Raw genomic sequence first — 16,042 nt, forward strand, 5'->3', positions numbered from 1 at the left:
TTACCTCACCCCTCAAAATGAAAAGCTTTTTCCAGAAGCCATGGCTAGGCTTCTTAAGCACTACAGGGCTGGAACCAGGTTTAGGTGCATGCAGCTGGGCTGGCAGAAACTAAGTTCCTAGCCCCCTCCTCCTGCCATCCCTCAAATGCTACAGAGCATTGGGGACTCTACTTAATGGGACACACCATGGTAGGGGGAGAAAGGGGATTCCTAAAAATCTGGCAGAGACACCTTCCATAAGTGGAGCTTTACTCATGGAAGGTAACTCTGCCCAGTTTTTGGGAATCCATTCCCAAACCACAGCATCCATACATATATACAGTAATACATATACCTCGAAAATACACAGATAACTTGAAATTTATCATAACTAAAACTCAGCTTTCACTTAGCAGTCTGAATCTCCACGGCAGTTTATGGCAATTTTGTCTAGCTCTCTCTTCCTTATCTTTTTTGCCACCTTATGTGTCACATAACTGTTGGTATCACTCAGAAGAAAAAGAACTGTTTCTGCAACGGCATTCCTATATCCATGTATTAACAGGGGTTTCAGGAATCTCTCTCTTGGGTCCCTATACAGAGGGCAAATTAACATGTAGTGAGCAATGTCTTCCATTTGATGTTGGCCACAGATGCATAGTCTGCATTCAAATGGCACCTTGTAGTAGCGTCCATCCAGAACTGCAGTTGGCATCACTTGGAATCTAAGTTCAATAAAAGCATTTCTTAGGGAAAGTGGCCTCAGTTTGGACAAATAGCTGGCTCTGAAATGTTCTGTTTTCAAAAGAGGGAACCACCGGGAGAATTTAGAGTTTTTAATTAGTTGCAGATCCCTCCTAGAATCTATCCAAAATAGCCAATCCCTTAGTTGTTTCTTATCCATATCAAGGACGGGCTTCAGCTCAGGAAAGTAATCGCTATGGAGGAGCTTTTGGAGTATTGCCATCCAATAATAATTTTTGTTCATTTCCTTGTAGCACATAGCTGGAAGATGTTCATTTGGCAAGGTGACAATTTGTTTAAAATATTTTAACTGAGCACTCTCTATTCTTGTCCTAATTGATGACCATCCAGATTCTGTATAAAGAAAAGCTGCAGGGGTTCTGGATGGGAGAGAGACGAGTTTTCGAAGAAAATTGTTCTGCACAGTCTCCAGGGCATTAACGATGGAATTGTCAAGCCCCCAAATTTCAGACCCATAAAGCATTTGTGTGATTGCTTTGATGTTGAAGACTTTTAGGGCAGGATCAATCAACTGTTCCCCTTTATTATAATAAAACTTCATTAAAGCCCCTATTCGGCTTGTGTATGTATGTAATTAAAAACAATTAAAATTAAAATTTAAACAAACAAACTGTGGAGCCCAAAAAATCCCATGCTGCTGCTCATGTCAACCGGAACCCAGAACCTAAAGCCCCTATAGTTTTCTGTGCCTTCAGTTTCACAGCCTCCCTATGCCCTTTCCATGAGAGAAACTCACTGAAAAGAATGCCCAAGTATCTAAATGAACGAGCTTGTTCAATAACATGTTGGTCCAAAATCCATCAATGTGTAGGGCTGTAACTATCAAAAACCATTATCTTGGTCTTAGAATAGTTTATTGTCAAGTTTTCATATTTACAATATGAACTGAATGTGTCTAAGAGATTTTTCAGACCCAAGCATGAAAAAGAAATAAGTACTATGTCATCTGCATACATTAAAATAAAAATCTTTCTATTCATAATTACTGGGGAAGGAGAATTTACTTGAGCTAATTGTGACACCTGATCATTAACTCCATTCATTGTAGTTCCCAGCCCTTTATAGGATTTTCAGGTGGGCTGGGGGGTTGGCTGCCATGGAGACGAGAGGATGGGAAAGTCTGCTTCCATCAGCCCAACTGCATGTGCCTAAATCTGGATCCAACCTTATGCTTAATTTTTCCATCCCACTAAAAAACAAAACATAAAAACCTACAGTTGCAGGAGATAATACTGCAAAATGCCACAATGGGCCTCTAAGAATAAGACTGTTCTACATTTAACCCCTGTAATTAACATTGTGCTGTTGAGTTAGTTACAAGAACATACTGGAGTATTGAGCATACCTATATGGTTAGCTGCTGTGCCATCCCGGCCAGACTGTTTAGTGTCCATTCTGCTAGTAAAATTAGGCTCAACCATTTGATTGAAGAGACAATCCTGGAAGCCAATCAGGACCAGAGAAACTCTTTCTCTTATATACTAGGAAAATCTGTCATTTCTAAAAACTGTGGCATAATGGAAATAAATAGTCTGATTAGGGCAGCCTTCTCCACCCTCGGGCTGCAACTCCCTGGATTCTTGATTATTGACCATGATAGTTAGGGCTGATGGGAGTTTGACCCCAAAACATCTCGAGAGCATCAGGTTGGGGAAGACTGGATTAAGAGTTGACAGTGCATAGGGATGTTGGAAAAATCCCTATGCACCATAAATGCAAATTAGTTCAGATTTCTATCAATCCAGCCTGTGGATTTTCTCTTTTTCCAATTTCATGGACCATTTCCCCCCTTTTTGAGAGGATTTTTGCAAATTTGCACTTGTGCTAATGCACGCTTGTGCTAATGCCCGTTGCACAAGTGGAACGACATTCTCGTACATCACTTTAAAAAATCCAGTTCGATCAATGAGCGGACAACAGAATGAAAGATGCGTAACAATCCATGAAACGTGGATGGAACGGATTTTTAAAAATCTGTATATCCTTAATGGTGCATTAGCAGGTATGCCATATTATGCTACTCTGAAGAGATTTATCTGTAAAGTTGCACCTGACTCCATTGATTTCATGAAGATTCAGGGCACGATGAAAACTTATATGTAGTATTTGCAAAGGATTATGTGCTCTCACAGTTTCATTACAGTGTTCATACATCATGCTGGCTCATGATGGGTTATTTAACCCACAATGAGCCATGGCACCTGCCAGCATGTGTTTATGAATATGCAACTTGCATGTTGTGGCGTGTCATCCAAACACAGACAATGTGGGTTATTCAAGGGTTAAAGAACTGTTGCATAAGCTTCAGTTTGTAGTTGGGTTATAAGTAGGTTGTTTAACCATCGAATAACCCATGATGACCAGGTTTAGATGACACACACAACCCTACTTGGGGTTGCATATTCATAATAGACACTGCACATGCTCAGCATGTTATGCAGCTCATTGTGGGTTAAATAACCCATAATGAGTCTGGAACATCATGTGAAACACGCCATTTTAACTGTGTAAGTCAAAAGTTTTGGTTTCTATTACTTTCCTGTAAAATCTTTCAGAACAAGGGCAAATAATAATTATTCACTTCAGATGCTTGCCTGGAGAGTTTAAAGCTAATAAGAAGCTTTAGGTTCAATTCCTTTTAAGTACAGAGACTCACTGGGTGGTTCTATCATCAACTTGCCCATAAGCACATTTTGTGTAATTCAATTCACATCTGCTTCATTATACCTCTATTTGAATTCCCACTCCTAATTAAAAATACTAAGGACCTTTCATCTACACCTGGTGATTAATTCCTTTTTTGAGATAAGACAGTAAACTGAAACAGAAAACAAGTCTTAATGGAATGAAAAAATTGTATACCATAGCCACTGCCCTACAGAAAACACCCCAAGGAAAATAGTATTCAAATATTTTACTTGTGTGTGTCTTAAAACAAAGTTACTATGGCTGCAATCCTATATCCAATGATGTAGGAATAAGTCCCATTGAATGTAATAGAAGTTACTTCTGAATAGACATGCATAGGATTGTTGTGAATGCCTCTTTATTGAGGGGAAAAGGGTTACCTACTGCATTACTCTATTCTGAAATGATTGTCCCAACGGGCCTGTTCAGAAGACATTTTAAACCTTGCTTTTGGTTAAGCAGCAGAGTTTAAAGTGTCTTGTGCAATGCCTTTTGCTAAACCCTGCTCACTCACTAACCACGGACTGTCTGCAGCAGGGTTAGCAGCTCTAACCATTGTCGCACACAAAGTGTTGTGTGCGACATCACAGCTTGTGGTTAGTGCTAACCCCAGAGAACCATAGTTTCGCTAACCACAGAGCTTGAAGTGTCGTCTGAACTGGCCCTATATAGCAAGATGAAAAGGGTGCACAATTTGTTTTCTGCTCTACTCTTCTTTTATCAGTTATATGTAAGCCACTCTGGGAGACTTTTTGGCTAAGGAGTGGCATAAAAAACTTCAATAAAATAAATAACAAGCAACACACACATCCAATGGAGTCTGTGATCAAGTATGCTAGGCTCCTACTTATGGCACATATCCAACTGTGGTTATTGTACATAACTGGTTGTGCATACCTAATAGTCCTATGCATCTATATCAAAAGACCAATAGCCAGCCCAATGTAGTCTGCATGAGTATCACCACATAGATACATGCTTCTGCATGCAGATCTTCCTGTCTGCATGATTCACCACCTGCATTTTTATGACCATTTACTCATGTTTGCAAAATCAGCAAATTGTATGGATGGATATTTTTTCATGCAATTGTAGGTTTATTTATTTATTATTTATTAATTACATTTCTATACCGCCCAATAGCCGGAGCTCTCAGAATGACCTTCTTTGATGAGACCTGCCAAACTTAAGAGTTGTGATGTATTTTAAGAAGGCTCCAACAAGCTAGGAATATAGTTCCTAAAAGCTAGGACTCTTTTTAATTTATGTAGAAGATTCATTTTAGATTAAGCTTTTATTCAGATCAGAATAAAAGCCTTTTTCTTTACCCTTTCCCTTTCCAATTACACCCATTCACTATAAGGAGGGGGAAGGAAAAAGGAAACACCGAGGACTTTTTGAAAAGCCATGCAACTTAGTAAGAATACAGCTATAAACTTTAGTAGACTTATTAAATTTCAAATAGATGTGTATATCCAGTCTCTGTGATTTCTATCACTACTAGGTTCAGACCCTGAAACTTCAAGAATTTTCAGAAATATTTATATGCCACCCTCACCACCCAAAAAATCATCAATTGACACAACTACCAACACATTATTAGTCTTCACAACTTTTAAGCATGACAACTTAAGTTATTTCAAGACATATACACCAAAAGTATATTTTTCTGATCAACATGAATCAGATATATTCCATAGAATCAGAACCCAGCTCTATTCTATTTCTTCAGAACCACTTCCGCTTTCCTTTTGTTATCATCCAAACTCTTTCCACGTTTTAAAAGTTGAGGGCTGCATAGAAGCTGCAAGAACGCCCCAGCTATCACACGCATGCCAGGACAGGGCGAAGTTTCCTGCTTCGTGGGAAAATACATCTCTGGTGTAAGCTACGCAGAGGTGCGCCCTGAGCATTGCAGTGAAGCTATTCCAATAAGCCTAATCTATAGAAGTGATTTGACCCTTCCCTTGCAAGACCTACACAGGCGGCGGCAGTGGCAGCATAAAGACAGAAACCGCAACCTTAACCAAATCCATACATATTTACCGTAGCATACCACCAACTTGCAAAAGCCATGCTGGGTACTTGCTCCCTCCTCCTCTCCTTCCAACTTCAGCTTCGCTATTACTAACCGCGCTCACACGCTCAGCCTACGAGTGGCTAGATGCGTCCCTCCAGCAGGGCGGGGCAGGTTCCGGGGGGGGGGAGTGGGGCGCGACACAGATCTGTTGCGTTACTACGCCAGGCCCGCCCCTAAACAGGCGGTAGATAGAGAGGCGTCGCGGGCGGGCGGGAGAAGTAGCACTTTTGTGCCTGGCGCGGCCCCTCCTTTTGTGCTTTGCGGTAAGCTGTTAACCCACAACAAGCCTGGAATTAATAGGCTCCTGAGATGACCTCGGGCCAAAGACGGTCGGGCCCTTTTCCCTTCAGGATACATAAGGCAAGAATCGCATCCACGAAGTGGGTCTTCCTTAACACTAACTAGCTAGGCTGCCTGAAACCTTTGAAGTGGGTTTATGTTCCCGTGACCTAGTTCCTGGAAGGAAGAGCAGAATGTGTGCAAGCACGCCTTTCTTCTTTTCTTCCTCTCCGAGGCCTCTAGAAGTTGCTGCTGTGGAATCCTCTTACTTTCTCCAAACGATTTAAAGTGCAATCCTATGCATGTTTAGACAGGGGGAAAAGTCCCAGTGTAGCATAGTGGTTAGCGTGTTGGACTGGGACTTGGGAGATCTGGGTTCTAGTCTTCACTCGGCCATGAGGTTCGCTGGGTGACTTTGGGCCAGTCAGAAGCTGGGCCTGTTCAAACAACATGCTAAGCCATGGGTACGCTGCTAACCTTTTTGCAGCAAATGGTTAGCGAGCATGTTTAAACCGTGGTTATGTAGCCACCATGGTTAAGAATGGTTCACTAAGTCACGGTTCATACGATACACTAAGCCATAATGTTTAGCTCAAAATTCTTAACCGCTGTGGCTTAGTGTGTTGTCTGAACAGGGTTGCTCTCAGCCCAACCTACCTCACAGGGTTGCTGTTGTTAGGATAAGACAGGAGGATGGTTATGTAAGCCACCTTGGGTTCCTTGGAGGAAAAAAGGTGGGATATAAAATAAATATAAATACAGCTCCCAGCATTCCCAGCCAGCATGGACTTTTTTCTGCCTAAACACACATAGGATCGCTCCCTTAATTTTTGTAAAGAAAGGACTCTTGTCTTCTCATTTACCCCAATTGCCAGGGGTCTAGTTGAGTTCATAGCTAAGGAAAATCATTCCGCACATGACCAGGAATGAAGGAAAAAGAAACCAAATGCGCAGTTACAAGATGGGGGATATTTGGCTCAGCAATACTGCAAATGAGAAGGATCTTGGAATTGTAGATCACAAGCTGATCAACAGTGTGATGTGGCTCCAAAAAAAGCAAATGCTATTTTGGCATGCATTAATATAGATTCCAAATCGTGCAAGGTACTGGTTCCCCTCTATTCGGCACTGGTTAGGCTTCATCTAGAGTATTGTGTCCAGTTCTGGGCACCACATTTCAAGAAGGATGCAGACAAGCTGGAGGGGGTTCAGAGGAGGGCAACGTGGATGATTAGGGGTCCAGAAACAAAGCCCTATGAGGAGAGAGTAAAAGAACTGGGCATGTTTAGCCTGGAGAAGAGAAGACTAAGGGGAGACATGATAGCACTCCTCAAGTACTTGAAAGGTTGTCACACAGAAGAGGGCCAGGATCTCTTCTGGATCTTCCCAGAGTGCAGGACACGGAATAATGGGCTCAAGTTACAGGAAGCCAGATTCTGGCTGGACATCAGGGAAAACTTCCTGACTGTTAGAGCAGTGCCTAGGGAGGTCATGGGCTCTCCCACACTAGAGGCATTCAAGAAGCAGCTGGACAGCCATCTGTCAGGTATGCTTTAAGGTGGATCCTGCATTGAGCAGGAGGTTGGACTTGATGGCCTTATAGGCCCCTTCCATCTCTACTATTCTATGAACAAAATGCTTGTAGTCATGAGTTGTGAGGTATATACAGAGGCAAGCCTTGTGTATTTTACAACTCTTGCGCGGGGCAGGTGCAGCTGTCAGGACAGGCTAAGTCACCCACTGTTGAGGACTAGCAGGCTAGGTTTTCCTTTGTAATATTGCTCCTAAGTACTTTATTCCCCCCCCCATAGGGAGAATTGCAACTATTAGGGAAGAAGGGGGTACAAGATGGGGAGAACTCAGGGCTGGGGTGGCAGTGAGCAATTGGCCCCAGTCCTCTGCAAAGCCAGCAACTCCCCCCCCCCACCTCCACTACTGTGCATACGTACATTAGCATTTACCACACTGTTCAACAGAACCTTAAACACTCATAATTCCTTGTAGGGGGCAGAGACAGGTCCTTGTTCCATTAAACAAAGCCTATGAAGAGAGACTGAAAGAGCTGGGCATGTTTAGCCTGGAGAAGAAAAGATTGAGGGGAGACATGATAGCACTCTTCAAATACTTGAAACGTCACACAGAGGAGGGCTAGGATCTCTTCTTGACCATCTCAGGGTTCAGGACACGGAATAATGGGCTCAAGTTACAGGAAGCCAGATTCCAGCTAGACATCAGGAAAAACTTCCTGACTGTTAGAGCAGTACAACAATGGAACCAATTACCTAGGGAGGTCGAGGGCTCTCCCACAGTAGAGGCATTCAAGAGGCAGCTGGACAACCATCTGTCAGGTATGCTTTGAGGTGGATTCCTGCATTGAGCAGGGGGTTGGACTCGATGGCCTTATAGGCCCCTTCCAACTCTACTATTCTGTGATTCTATTAAACCCTCTGGCCAAGAAGGGTTAGCCTAAGAAACGGTAGTGAGCATAACATCAGTCTCTTGGACACAGTAATGTTGGCAAAGTGAATGTTAGGAATTGGCTTTTAGAGGGAGAGGTGTGGCAGGACTGTGCTGTAGCTTTAAAAACGGATTTGGGTTCTTCTTTCAAAAGCTGTCTTTCAACTTAAGCTATGAGTGGGATAGGCTGCACCAACCTGACATCTGCTCTTCTGCAGGGAAAGCAGCTGGAAACAAACACACACACCTTCTTGAAAGAGAAAATCTAGAGTCCAAGTCACACCCCTTTCCCTAGTTTCCCAAAGAAAATAGTTTGGACAATCTTTTGACTCCACCCCCACCCTGGCCTCTCTCATCTCTCCCCACTTAAAAGGCACTGTAGGAGGCCACATCTATCCCAGTCAGGGCTTGATCTGAGCCAGAGAACGAAGGTGGAACATTTTTTCAGGGTCTGATGGGTTTTTCCTGGAACGGGATGGTAGTGACACTGAATGGCTCTGAGCATAAATAGAGCACCTGTGATCCACGCAGGGGACCCATAGACAGCACAAACACATCTGGGATTGGTGGGCAGGGCTTCCAAGACAGAAGACAGGGCAGGGTTTCTAGTCAAACTTGAGCCCCTGCAATTTAGAAACCGCAGGCTGGGAGGGAGCAGGAGGAGTCTTGTGCCACTTCAAAGACAAACACTTAAAAATGGCATCAAGGTTTGTAGGATTCCAGCTCAGTTTTTAAAGTGGTGCAAAGTATCTGCTGCAACAGACTGGAGAGGGCTGCCCCCTCTGAAAATTGTTTGGAAACTACTCACTGATCCTCCTCCCACACCCGTGCTCCTAGGGAGGCACCCTAGGCTTTAATCTCCACCCTCCATGACATGGCAGGGGAAAGGATCACTGACTTCTACTGACAATATACCTCCCCACAATCCCTAGCGGGTGGGAACTTTCCTGAGCTCGACCAGACCTGGATCTAGGCACACACACACACACACGCAGCGCCCACCATCTGTATTCCCTGGGTGGGAGCGATATGAGCCCTCTCTCACCAAGCAATTATCCTGTCACTCTCCCCAGTATGTCCCTACTAGGAGGGGAGCTGCCGCCCTCTGCCTTCCAAGTTCCTGGTCGGAAGTAAAGATTCCTTGCCCCCTAGCATTTCCCCCCTGTGCTCGTAGAAGGGCGTGAGCCTCCTACTGCGTAGTCCTGGGTTGTGTCACAGCCCTGCACGACACGCAGCTCTCTCGCCTGTGCAGCTGCCTCACCCCTCCCAGCCCCACCCATTGCCTTTGGCTCCTGTCCCGCACCTCGCTGCCGCCTTCTGGCTCCAAGCCTCAGAAATTCCTGCGCCTTGACACATTTGCCTCAGCGCGCGCCCCCTCCTCCTCCTCCCAGCTTTGTACCCTGCAGGGAAAGTGGCGGAAGCCCGTTTTCCTGACAACCAGCCGGTCTTGCTTCAGGGACTTCGGTCCCGTTACTTCCCTCCTCCGTGCCGCCGCTTACCGCTTTGCCCGCCTTGGCGGGCTGCTGCTTCTTGCCTTTCGTTGGCTGCGACATGACAGCTGAGGAGACGCTTTCGCTCCCAGGCGCGCTTCCCCCCTCTGTGGCGTGTTTACGGGACGCCGCAGCAACTCCAGTGCGGAGGGGAGAGGCGGACGGGGCAGGGAGGGAGGGTACGGGCAGCGCTATGAAACAGCTTTTCCGACGGCCCCCGTGCCAAAACCAGGCTGCTCCTGCAGCTCAGCTAGTCCCTCCTCTTCCTGCAGTCGCCGCCGCCGCCGGTTCAGTAACTAACAGCCCAAACTCCTCGGGTTCAGTATTTGTTGACGAGGGAGGGGAACTGGGCTCGACAAAAGATGCTTGGTGGCCGGTTTTTCTGTTTGCCGAGACATGCCTGGTAGACTTGAGCTTATTCTGTTAAGAATACCAATAGAGCCTGCTGGGCGAGGTTTAATTCTGTGTCTTGTTTGACCTGAGCCAAGTTATATCATTCAGACAGAGAACTGGGCGGGTTGGGTGTTTTCTCCCATATCAGAAACAAACATGCTTTCTTGACAGTTAACCTGAGCGGGGCAATAACTGCAAAGCACCTTTCTTAAAACCCAGTGCCCTAAAAAGCAAAAAAAAAAAAAAACAACGAAGTTAAGCAGGTTTGGGTCTGGTTGGGGGACCGCTACCTGGAGATCCCATGTATGCCGCTCACAGTTCCATGATGGAAGAGAGGCAAGCTAAAAATCAATAGAGCTGCAATCCTACTTACCTGGCAGGAAGCCCCACTGAGGTTAGTAGGGATTACTTCTGAACAGACATCAGTAGGATTGCACCGTAAAGAGTGATTTCAATAAAAAAAATGTGTGTTTATTTAAAGCTGCTTACTTTCATCAAAATCAATTCCAGGTTTATACCTTTTTTAAAATGCCATGCATGAAAATAAAAATAGTTAAATTAGATAAATGATACAATTCAGCAAGTGAAAAAGCCTGGGTGAATAAAAAAGTTTTGCCTGGCATCAAAAGGAAAACAATGTCAATGCCAAATAAGTCTCCTTGGGCTGAGTGCTTTATAGTCAGGGTGCCACAGCCAAAAATGGACTTTTCCTCATTGCCATCCTGCTCATTCGGACAAGGGTGGCACTGAAGAGAAGACTGCAAGAGATGACCTAGGTGCACAGGCAAGTTGCTGTGGGAACAGGTACTCTTCAAGGTAACTGATCTCCAAGAGATCAGGGCTCCAAGGCTGCCACCCTATACATACTGGCAGTAAGTCTTATTGCACGTAATGGGGCTTACTTCTGAGTAGGCATGTATAAAAGATCCTGCTGTATAAGTAAGTCATAGCACTTTGAACTGGCTAATCCAGTGGTGAGTGGGGCTGAAGGCAAAAGGGGCAGGACCAATAGCAAAAGGCATGGGGAGAAAATACCAAAAATAGCAGCGTATTTTAGCCTAAAGCTCTTACTGCCAGTAATTGAGAACCAAACTACACCTTATGCTAATTATGTAGTGTGTAGCTGAGGCTGGGCTTTTTACTCTTGTATAGGTGCACAGAATTCATAGATTCTTGGTGCCCTTTTGACAGCTAAAAGACTGATATTAAAACATTGGAAGAATAAATGCTTACCTCTTATAATGCAATCACTTGAGGACCTTATAACACTTTCAGTATCTGAGTGGGTGGCACATAGACACCACCTTCAAATGGATATTTATTTTGCTATCTGGCTACCTTTATTGAAGCCTATGTATAATTGCTCGGAAGTTTTATTTTTATGTATATATGCTGTTTATATGTTTTCATTGCTATGGATCTATACAAATACATGTATGTATTATTTCAAAAAGCTGCTGCCTGCCTCAGTGTAGATTGTATCCCTCTACTTCTATTTAATCACAAAGCCGGAGCACTATGGTAGTATTAAATCGAGACTTCATGCATGGGACCATTAGATCATTTCTATCCATCCAACTGTGCTTCATTGTTCTAAAGCTTTAGACTAGCCAGTCTTTCTTTGTAGTTTGAAAAATAATAAACCCTGTATATCCTGTTGTTTTCACTGTGGAAATAATAGAATGCAGACCATGCTACGAACAGCTGACCTTTCATCATCATACTTCAATGCAATTAAAATATTGTACCCATGGCCTCACATTGCACCATAAACCATGAAGTTCTCAGAGAGCTTTTCTACACGAGGCAGTTATTGTGTGCTTGTTATTCTCTACTCACAGTTGTGAGAGCATTGTCTCTGACCTTGGGTGAGGGAATTCAAACTATCCTGTGGCCCCTCAGACACTCTCTATGGGCCATAGGATTGCTCCCTCCAACATTATTCTAACTAGCTATGTGTACAAAGAAGGCAACAAATGAAAAGGAGTGTCTTACTTGAAACACAGATTCTCTCTGAGTGTGTGTCTTTTAATTTTAAGCAACACTTGAGTCTCACCAACCAACAGGTCTAACAGACTGTACTACATTCCTGAGAGTTCAACAGAGGGTACTACTCCCTGCTATAAGGCTGCAAAAAGGTGGAGAAGAGGCCAGCCAGAAGCAGGCTTTGCTCATTCTGGAAGAATTCATACACATACACACACACACACACGTAACATTTGTGACAGCCAAGCCTTCAATCTAGATTCTTCAATAAAGATTTATTCTAATGGAAGATTGCATTTTTTTAATCAAATCTACTGAAAGATGCTTGAATTTGACATTTTTCTCTGGGGTAGCTATGCTAGTCTGTTGCAGCAAAAGAATTCTCAAGCACCTTAAGGTAGGAGCATTGAACGTGTTTCAGCCGCCAGGCTGGATTCAGTTTTGGAGAAGTTCTGGGGAGCAGAGGTAGGCGGGGCCAGAGGCAGAAGGGGTGGGGTCAGAAGTGAAAAATACCAATGTATTTTAGCTTAAAGCACTTATTGTTAGTGCCTCCGTCTTGATGGTGGCACTTTGGCACCATGAAGTGCCTCGCTCTCGCACTTGCGTTCCTTCCTGGCATCTACATGGGAAGGAATACAAGTGTGAACTTTCCCCGCTCTGTACAAATAAAATAAACAAAAATGGGGGGGAGGAGAGGAACGGGGCTGTTCCTCCCCCCTTTTTAATTTTTTATCTGCACAGATAAAGATAATAATAAAAAAAAATGGGAGGGGGGGAGGAATGAGGCAACCAGAGGAGGATGCGAGGATAGTGACACCAGACAAACAACCTCTCATTTCTCTGACCTCCCTCTGGCTGCCCTTTCCTCCACCCCATTTTTATTATCAGTAGCTGTGCAGATACTGATAATAAAAATTTAAAAGGGGGGAGGGAGAGGAACGAGGCAGCCAGAGGAGCATGTGAGGAGAGGGATGCCAGGCGAACAACCTCTCCTTCCTCTGACCACCCTCTGACTGCCCTTTCCTCCCCCCCATTTTTAAATACTTTTATTATCTGTATCTGCACAGCTACAGATAATAAAAAAAATTAAAAGGGGGGAGGAATGGCCCGTTCCTCTCCTTCCCTCCCCATTTTTATCTTTTTTTATTTTTTACAGAGGCGCAAGGCCGCCCCCTTCCCTGTCCAGCCCATGGCGACCGATCAGGGGACTCCATGGGCTGTGACAAGCCTCCTCTGTCAAAAAAAGTTGGGGTAAATGCCTGACTTTTTTTCAGCGGAGTTTCCAGGGTTTGCCCCTCCCCATGGCTTCGCAATGGCAGCTGTGTCATGTAGATGAGTTGCCGTTACTGCAAATCCAACCCAGGGCAAACCCTTCATGTAGACATGCCCAGTAACTAAGTTTTAGGATTTCAACCTTATAGCATGGGAAAGAACCATGCAAAAGTCAGGGAGCCATCAAACAATCAGCGATTTGGAGGGGAAAGGTATGGGGCATGTGGGGTGAGGTCCACTGGGGAATCATGGAGGCTGGATTGGGACCCCAGGCAGCCAGATGTTGCACCCCTGCCTTTGGATGCAATTCTATCATGATTTCTGTGACCCACCAAACTCAGAAGCTGATGGGAATCTCATGCAGAATGGGAACAGCAAGGAGGCGATCTTCGCTTCTGTACTCCAGCCTGCCCTGCATTTCTGCTAGTTGAGTGATTTTGCCCATCTAGCAGCAGCGCCTTGGAGAGGGAGGGAAAGAGGTGGGGGGCACTGAAAACAGTGTTACGCAGATGCCCTGGTATTCTCCCCTCTTTACCCCCTTTCTCCATCTCTGCGCTCTATTTTACAAGCATGTAGAGGTAGTCAGCTCAATTCTCTCCATGCAGGCTACAGGAGAGGGGGGGGACATGGGAGGGGCCCTATCTACAGGTTCAGAGCCAGCAAACTGAACAATCTTGTGTCCTCCAGACTAGGGGACATAGGATTTCCCCCTCGAAGACTAACATTTTTACGCTGCAATTCTATACCCACAAGGAGTAAGCCCTAGTAAAAGCAGTGGAACTTAGCTTTAAGTAGTTAAGTAGATATATACAGGATAGCTTTTGTGGATTAGGGTGCCTCCATCAAATGTGTGTGCACTCATGAGGGAAAGAAAATGGGCCAAATGGCAATGAAATGTAATAGGAAGGTGAGATGAAATGGCTCATATATGAGATAAGCTGGCTTAAGTGTGATGTTTGCTTGGGGCCAAAGTGCTCAGTTGTTCTAAAGACAGAGCTATTAGTATTTCTCAATCCGTTACTGTCTGTTTTCAAGACCATAAGTTTAGATACATTTCCCTCAACCCTGGTGCTCATCAGGTGATATGGACTTCAGCTCCCATTAGCCCCAGCCATCATGACCAATGGTCAGGAATGCTGGGAGTTGGAGGGAAACAAATTGGGGAAGGCTGCATTAGATCCTGTCCTAAGGGCACAATCCTAGGCATGATTAGCCAGAAAAAAGTCCTACAACTACCAGCATGTCCATTGCTGGTTCGGGCATGTTGTGAGTCATAGGAATTTTTTCTGGCTAAACATGCATAGGATTGTGCCCTAAGGAGATACCTTTCAGATCATTTACACTGGAATGATACCACTAAGGTCTAGCATGGTGGCTTGAAAACTGCTGCTTTTAGGGAGACTTTTAGTACACAGCAAGGCTGAGGACTGAGGGTTTTTCGATCAGGCTGCTCATATTACTACTTATCAAAAGATATTGTTCAGTTCCTTAGAGCTTCTCTACACCCTCATGATTGGCCACTGATGGAAGTTTGTGAGTCCCTTCCATGGGAACATCAACCTCCAGGACATCTCCCCTGGTAATCTCGCTTTTAAAAAGTTCAGAGATAATGAACTATTTAAAATTATTGTGCGATATCACAGGCCACAAGATGGCACTGTTTCATTAAACTTTATGGAGTATTGTCAAGATGGGACATTTTCAATTACAAATTACATGGTTGCCGTCTAATGGAGCCATAGTCAATACAAAAAGATCCCAGAAGAAGAAGAAAGGGTAAGGGTAAGGGTTTCTTCCTTAATGTAGAGAGAAACTCTTAGTCTTTTGCTCCCTAATGATAAAAAGCAGAAGTGGCGGGAAAACACAGGAAGGTTACTAATGGAAGAAATCATTGCCTCAATCCTGTGTAATATTCTGTGAATGATGCAGGGTGATTGCATGATAAAATCTTTGTTTTGAAGCACCCTGACTTGACTGAACTGTTCTGGGCTTTACTGATCAAATGCTATAAGGCTCATATACAAGGACATAATAAGAACTGTAAGGTAACCAATGGTATGGATCATAATGAAGAGAGACTCTCCCTGTTTCTCCAGGATGTTGCACCATGGAAAAAGGAGCAGGCTGCATACCATCTCTTCTATCAGACATGTGTGATCTGTTCTTCTAATCAACCACTATCCTTGAGGGTCAGCACTGGGCCATAGGCAGCTGTCAGAGGTGAGCTGGGAAGCCAATGAGTCAGAACTAGGGGTGTGCACGGACCCCCCGCTCCGCTTCACTTGCAGATCCGCGATTTTTGGAGCGGGCCGCTTCGCCCCGCCCTCGCTCCGCCCACTTCCGCTCCGCTCCGCTCGGAGCTCCGGATCCGGATCAGAGCTCTGTTTTTTCCCCCCCCATAGGGTTGCATTGAAAGCTAAAAAATTAAACAACTTTTTTTCTGTTCAAGTTAGAAACCTCACATTTGGCACCATGACACCTCATGGGGGTATACACATGCACGCCAAGTTTCAAAGCAATCCCATCATCCCCTGATTTTTGGGGAATTTTTGAAAATCGGGCACCCCATTCACACCCCTTTCCATAGCTCCGTCAATTTGCACGTTAGAAACCTCAAACTTGGCACCATGATAGCTTATCCATGTGTCCCCAT

At 44.6% G+C, this 16,042-nt stretch overlaps 1 protein-coding gene across 6 annotated transcripts in view; it reads right to left on the bottom strand.

The window, feature by feature from the left end:
* CAST (calpastatin) overlaps positions 1-9,854 on the bottom strand; it is an 85,876-nt gene extending 76,022 nt beyond the window's left edge. For 5 of the 6 annotated variants that reach the window (XM_063129581.1, XM_063129580.1, XM_063129577.1 and 2 more), the window contains exon 1: positions 9,748-9,854. In XM_063129581.1, the coding sequence (XP_062985651.1) occupies positions 9,748-9,801 (54 nt within the window). In that variant the 5' untranslated portion in view covers positions 9,802-9,854. Of the gene's footprint in view, positions 1-5,478; positions 5,524-9,747 lie in introns of those variants that run through there. The other variant, XM_063129579.1, reaches the window with a different exon arrangement.
* Between the last annotated feature and the right edge of the window lie 6,188 nt (positions 9,855-16,042).

Source organism: Elgaria multicarinata, chromosome 6 (genome assembly GCF_023053635.1).
Source record: "Elgaria multicarinata webbii isolate HBS135686 ecotype San Diego chromosome 6, rElgMul1.1.pri, whole genome shotgun sequence".
NCBI lineage: Eukaryota > Metazoa > Chordata > Lepidosauria > Squamata > Anguidae > Elgaria > Elgaria multicarinata.